The sequence below is a fragment of the Asparagus officinalis genome, chromosome 2 (genome assembly GCF_001876935.1).
Source record: "Asparagus officinalis chromosome 2, Aspof.V1, whole genome shotgun sequence".
NCBI classification, from domain to species: Eukaryota; Viridiplantae; Streptophyta; class Magnoliopsida; order Asparagales; family Asparagaceae; genus Asparagus; species Asparagus officinalis.
This window is the reverse complement of record NC_033795.1, coordinates 79,781,463-79,787,825: the sequence shown is the minus strand read 5'-3', so window position 1 is coordinate 79,787,825 and position 6,363 is coordinate 79,781,463. Positions and strand designations below refer to the sequence as shown.

The window sequence follows — 6,363 nt, the reverse complement described above, 5'->3', positions numbered from 1 at the left end:
AGGGGAAAAACGAACAAGCTACTATGTTTCAGGAGGAAGGAGTTGGTGCTGCAGGGATACGTGGATGCGGACTTCGCCAGTGATCATGATACGAAGTGAAGCACCACGGGGTATGTTTATATCTTAGCATCGACAGCAGTGAGATGGGTCTCACGTCTGCAGAAGATTGTGATTTTGTCTACAACCGAGGCTGAGTATGTCGCGGTGACTAAAGCTAGCAAGGAGATGATCTGGTTAAATGGGTGTTTGGAAGAGTTGGATCTGAAGCAAGGGAGAGGAGTTCTTTATTATGATAGCCAGAGAGCTATACATCTTGCCAAGAATCCAGTATATCATGCCAGAACGAAGCATATCAACGTAAAATACCATTTTATACGCTCGCTAGTTGAAGACGGAAAGTTACATTTGATGAAGATTTTGGGGAGTCAAAATCCGGCGGACAAGTTGACGAAAGCAGTCACCATTGAGAAACTGGAGTTGTGCGCAACTTCAGTTGGCCTTCACGAGTAGAAGATAAAGACGGAACCACACTACGAGGATCGACGAGATCGCCGGGATATAGTTGATTGAAGAAATGTTTTTCCGGGGAGGAGAAGATACATGCGAAGAAGTGGAGAGTTTGGGTGAGCTCGCTGATGACACTTTGGTCTCCAAGTGGGAGATTGTTAGTCTAAAGTATAGACCCAAAGTCAAAACCGAAGCTGGAATCAAGAAGACGAAGAAAAAATTGAGAAAACAGAAGGAGGCCTGCACGGTCGACCGCGAACGTGCACAGAGCTGGTTAGAGCCTGGAGCTGAAGGCGGTCAATCGCACAAATCTCTGTAATGGATTTTGGTCTCAGGTTTTTGGTTCGGTCGACCGCCGCGGTCGACCGTGGATACCCTGTAGGATTTTTAGGCTCTGTCGTTTGATACGGTCGACCGTCACGGTCGACCGCGATACCTGCGCGATCGACCGCCACGGTCGATCGCGACGCAGTCAGCTAGTTTCCTTATTTGTTTTGGATTCTGTTTCTTCCAGGACTCTATATATACCTAAACATTTTTAGGGCTTAAAAGAACACGAAAAAGAGAGTTTTTTGACTGTAGAAAAGAGAGAGAATCTCAGAGAGATAAAACCCTAGTTTGAGAGCTTATATTTCTTCTTTAATTAATAAAAGAATTGTGTGGTGTGGCTCCCGAAGACGTAGGCACGTTTGCCGAACCTCGTTAAATCTGGTGTGTTCATCTCATTTACTCTTTTACAAGTTTTGATCAAATTTGTGGTGAATTTCCTACTTTTCTACTTTCAACATAAGGTCCGTAAGGGCAATAGTTCGATTGATTGTTTCGAATCCCCAACAATTTCAACTATATTCAGTGATTGAATGCGAGAATTTCCATAACTTCTTTCGTAGCTTAAGCAGTTCGATAGCCGGCCTTTTACTCACAAACTTTTGAGGTTTCTCTCCCTTGCAATTTATAATATTTTTAAATTAACAAAATGGGCAACTTGGGAAACTCTATAAAAGAACCACACCACAAGTTCAATTTAGCGTCCACTAGTCGATAATGTAACGTATGCAAACGTAAATTCTCCTTTGTGGTAGAGCAATCTGCTTGAACATAGATGTTGGCCTTACATCGATAATGGCTAATCGCCTAGCAGGAAAAAAAAAATTGAGTGTGTCATTTCCTACTCAAAACAATTAAATATATCATTATATGCAATAACAAGTCCACACAACTATGATTTAGCTGCACATAAGCAACAAATCATAATGCAACTACAGTTGTGAGCTACCAAATAGCCCTTTGGTCTTAAGAATTTATGGTAATAAATACTATCATTAGAGAAACTTACATGGTTGTGCCAAAAAATGAGAAGATTAGTGTAACTGAAGGCCCACATAAATATTTTCTCAATTAAAAGCCCAAAATAAACAAAGTAGTTCTGGCCCATGACACAGAGAGAGAGAGAGAGAATCAGCAGAATTCCAAAAAGATCCAATCCCAAAATTAGGCAAATAATTTAGGCTGTTTTTAGTGACGCAAGAGATCCAACTTCTCCTGTCCGAACGTCTCAAAAAAAAAAACAAATTAAAAAACCCCAAAAAAGAAAAGAAAAGGGAAAAAAACCAACAATAAAACCTCCAATTGAAGAAGGAGAAGGATGAGCAGTTGGAGGTAATAATGGCCGCAACGAAAGAAGAAACCAAGAATAATACCTCCGCATCATCAGGTAGTTTATTTTCCATTTCACCCCTTAATTTTTTCTGGGTTTTTTATTATCTATGCAATTATGAATTCTTAGGGGTGAATGAGAAAGATGTGAAGTACGCAATTTACCAGTTCTCGACGAGCGGAGCGGCTGTTGCTGTTGCCACCTCCTGCACTCATCCTCTGGGTCTCTAATTTCTTACCCTCATTTTTTCAATTTGTTGGTATTTTTCTTGATTTTTATTCATTTGGTAATCTGTAAAATAAGAATTTTTGTTTTTTTTAGTCTATGTTTGTTTGTTGGTATTCTGTAATCCTTAAGATACAATCTTTTATTTTTATTTTTAAATTTTTGTTAATTTTTTATTTTATAATTGTTAGGCTTGTTCCACTATTGATGTATAGGAATTGATTCGAGAATCAGGATAAATGTAAGATTGTATCCACAGATGACAGGATGGGGCTTTAGGAGAAGTGTGCAGATTACCCTATTGATTAGAAAGTGAAGCTTCCCACTGCTGCATTTTGTTTGTTTATGGTTAGAAACTCATAAGGTTTGAGAGTATTAGGATTTTTATCAAATTGAATTCTGTTGGGTACATTTTCTGTCGCAATTTTATCGTGTGGGAGCTTATTTCGGTGAGTGACGTTGCCACTGGTTGCACACGGTACGCTACTTCGGATTCTGGCTAGGATTTTCTGTTGTGTATGTACTTGAATTTCATCGTTAGGGAAGACTTTAGGTTGTGTATGTAACAAAGGAGCATTCGATAAGGGAAATTTGACAGTTAAGGGACTATTACATCTAGCATAGTGGTTCCTCAAATTAAGCTCATGCAACGACAAGCAAGCTTTGTGAGAGAATCATGGTCAAGCGAAAAAGACTGAAGGCAAAATGGTGACAATGGAAATAATTATCAGGTTCGCATTACCAGCATATTTTCTTCTGTCCTTGATCTTTGAGCACAAGGAATTACGTCGCGCCCTGGGCTCATGGGCCCGGGGCGCGACAGAGGAACCACGCATTCTGGAACATCTAACACCACCTTCATTAAATGAATAACTAGTTACGGACAAATGACAAATGCCTTGTACAGTAGTAGTGTAGTACTAGTCAAGGAGTTGCCATTGTGATCTTCTGGAGATAGACACAAACAAGTGAAAATGATAATCCACCCATTAAATTCCCCATTGTTTTTGTTTCATACTGAAATTTCCAAAACAACCTGAACCGATAACTGATACAAAAAAGGCAATCTGAAACCAGATCCAATATCCAAATGTCAAACGTTGACATGATAAATACATTGGTTCGCTTTATTTATTTTGGCATTATTTATTTAAAATCTTCTTAGATATCATTTACAATTTGTGAATTCACTTGCAGATGTTCTGAAAGTTAGACTTCAGATGCAACTTGCTGGCCAGAGAGGTCCTTTGATAGGAATGGTATCGCCAAGCTAATTAACTACTCTATTTTGATGTAAGAAATCTTTTCTGATATTTACAAAACCTACAGGGAGAAACTTTTGTGCGGCTAGTAAAAGTTGAAGGGCCTGGGGCACTATATCTTGGACTTGCACCAGCACTAGCTAGGTCTGTTCTTTATGGAGGTCTCCGTTTAGGCTTATATGAACCTTGCAAGTATATATGTGATTGGATGTTTGATTCGACTAATATCATTGTGAAAATTGCATCTGGTGCATTTTCTGGTGCTTTTGCTACTGCATTAACCAATCCAACAGAAGTTTTGAAGGTATTCTAGGGTTAATTACGGATAGATCCTTTCTAGTATGTTGTTTTTAACTTATTGCCCCCAAGTTTTACTTTTGCAGATAGACCCCCTGAGCGAAAAATTAAAATTAGTGACACTCTTTTACCCTCACCGATATAGTTAATCGTTTCTTTTTTTTTGTGAAAATAGACTCCTGAGGGTAAAAGGGTCTAAAAATCAGAGGGGTCTATCTGCAAAAATAAAACTAGAGGGCTAGTTAGTGAAAACACGATATCACAGAGGGTTTACCTGCAATTAATCCTTAATTCTATTGTATTTGACTTCTTTGTTGTCTTGGGTTACATACTTGATGCCTACATTGTGGGTGGTAATTTTCTATAGGTAAGGTTACAAATGAACTCGAACTCTGGAAGGGGGCCTATCAGAGAGATTCAGCAAATGATAGCAAAAGATGGGATAGGATCATTCTGGAAAGGGGTTGGCCCTGCAATGGCTAGAGCAAGTACTCTGACCGCATCACAATTAGCCACATATGATGAAACCAAGCAGGTTTAGTTCAAATGATGCATCAGTTCTTTTTTTTAATTATGTTTTAAGTTACTTAGAAATGACTTTTTGATGTTTCAAATGTTTAATAGATATGTATTCGATTTTTGCAATGAATATATCGTTTTGGGTGAATTATAGAAAATCCCCCTAAGGTTTCCATTGATTGACAGAAAACTTCTCAAAGGTTGCAAAAGCGACAATTTGATCGCATTGTTTCAATTTCTAAAAATCAATTTGGAGGCAAAAACTATGATCATAGAATATGACAATTATATGCACTCTTATATAGACATCTATATCTATGATTCTATATATTTAAGAAAAGCTCACCTTTCAATATACTCCCTGTATGTCACATTTTAGAAATCCCGAAAATGCCTTCACATTTTGAAAGATCAATTAAAACACCCTAACCCTTGCCCCCAAAAAAAAAGAACTGAAAAGCCATTACACTTGGAAAAATCAATATAAACATCCTCACCCTTACAAAAATCAACAACGTATATGTCCTCACACTTGGAAAAATCAATGTTGATGCCTTTACACCTAGAAATATCCACAATTCAACTGCACTACTTGCACCACATTTTGTTCCATGCACGCATCAGATGCATCGGACTACTAGTATATAATTATTATGTTAAAAAATATTGGTTACATGCAAAAAATGATGATTATTTGACTAGAAATTTAAAATGAGGCTAAAATGTTTCTTTTAAATCACTAGGGGAATTTTCTTTTATTCCTACATACCATAGAGGTGTTCTCTCTCTCTCTCTCTCTCTCTCTCTCTCTCTTCCTCTTCCTTCTTCTTTTTCTTTTTCTTTTCTTTTCTTTTCTTTTTTAAAGTTACCCTATGTTTTTGTTAGTTACTGACTGAACTTCACCTTTCTCTGATACAGGCCTTGCTGAAGTGGACGCCTCTTGAAGAAGGTTTTCATCTGCATCTCATGTATAGGGAATTTCTAAATTCTTAGTTGAAATATCTCTTATGCTGTATAAATTCGTTGATAACTATTTTTATGCCTACATGAAGCTCGAGTGGCGTTGCCGGAACTGTTGGGACACTTGTAACTGCACCTGTGGATATTGTTAAAACCCGTCTTATGCTGCAGCAAAGAGGCAAAGGCTACAAAAGTGGATTTCACTCTGCATATCAGGTATAGGTGTTATCATGACAGTGGTTGGGGCGTATATGCATATGGAATAAGCTAGCATTCTTTCTAAATGTTTTCAGCAATGCATATCTTTGAAGCTTTTTCTATTGTACTGCTTACTTTTCTTTCATAGAACTTGGGCCAATTTATGATAAGAGTGTAAACTGACTTTTGATTTTATCTGAGGTTTATCTAACTGTTTTTACCATTCCATTGGAGAACTTTAGTATCCAGTTTTCTCTTGTTTGAAACACAATAGCATATTGACTTGTTTCTAAAAGTTTTGTGCATTTCAAACTATGAAGTTTATGATACTTTTTTCCATGTGCAAGTCTGACTGGTTTCATAGTTATTATGTATTATGTAGATTAGTAGTTTATTTGAAGCCGAAAGATACTATCACTAATTATTTTATCTGCCATTTCATTTATCCTTTTTTCCCCTCTTTCTCCCCCCTCCTTTCTCACTGGGATGATGGGTGTGTCTTTGCCAGGTTGCGTGTACAGAAGGCATCAGAGCACTTTACAAGGGGTAAGACATTGTTTCTTTGACACTATTCTGAAATATGCATGTTTGCTTTTGGATTAAGGTCAACAACTTGTCAGGAGAAAGAGTTTATAATGAATATTGTTAGTCCAGTAGCATATGCGCAGATACACAAAACATTCACGCGCGCGCACACGTAAAAACAAACATATTCCTGTTGGCAAATTATACAAGTGT

The 6,363-nt window shown here is 37.6% G+C and overlaps 1 protein-coding gene across 1 annotated transcript in view; it reads left to right on the top strand.

Moving 5' to 3' along the window:
* LOC109831764 (mitochondrial substrate carrier family protein ucpB) overlaps positions 2,051-6,363 on the top strand; it is a 6,106-nt gene continuing 1,793 nt past the window's right edge. Inside the window, exons 1-8 of the mRNA XM_020399170.1 lie at positions 2,051-2,221; positions 2,294-2,386; positions 3,587-3,648; positions 3,719-3,955; positions 4,316-4,483; positions 5,386-5,435; positions 5,520-5,643; positions 6,134-6,171. Coding sequence (XP_020254759.1) covers positions 2,173-2,221; positions 2,294-2,386; positions 3,587-3,648; positions 3,719-3,955; positions 4,316-4,483; positions 5,386-5,435; positions 5,520-5,643; positions 6,134-6,171 — 821 coding nt within the window. The 5' untranslated portion in view covers positions 2,051-2,172. The remainder of the gene's footprint in view (positions 2,222-2,293; positions 2,387-3,586; positions 3,649-3,718; positions 3,956-4,315; positions 4,484-5,385; positions 5,436-5,519; positions 5,644-6,133; positions 6,172-6,363) is intronic.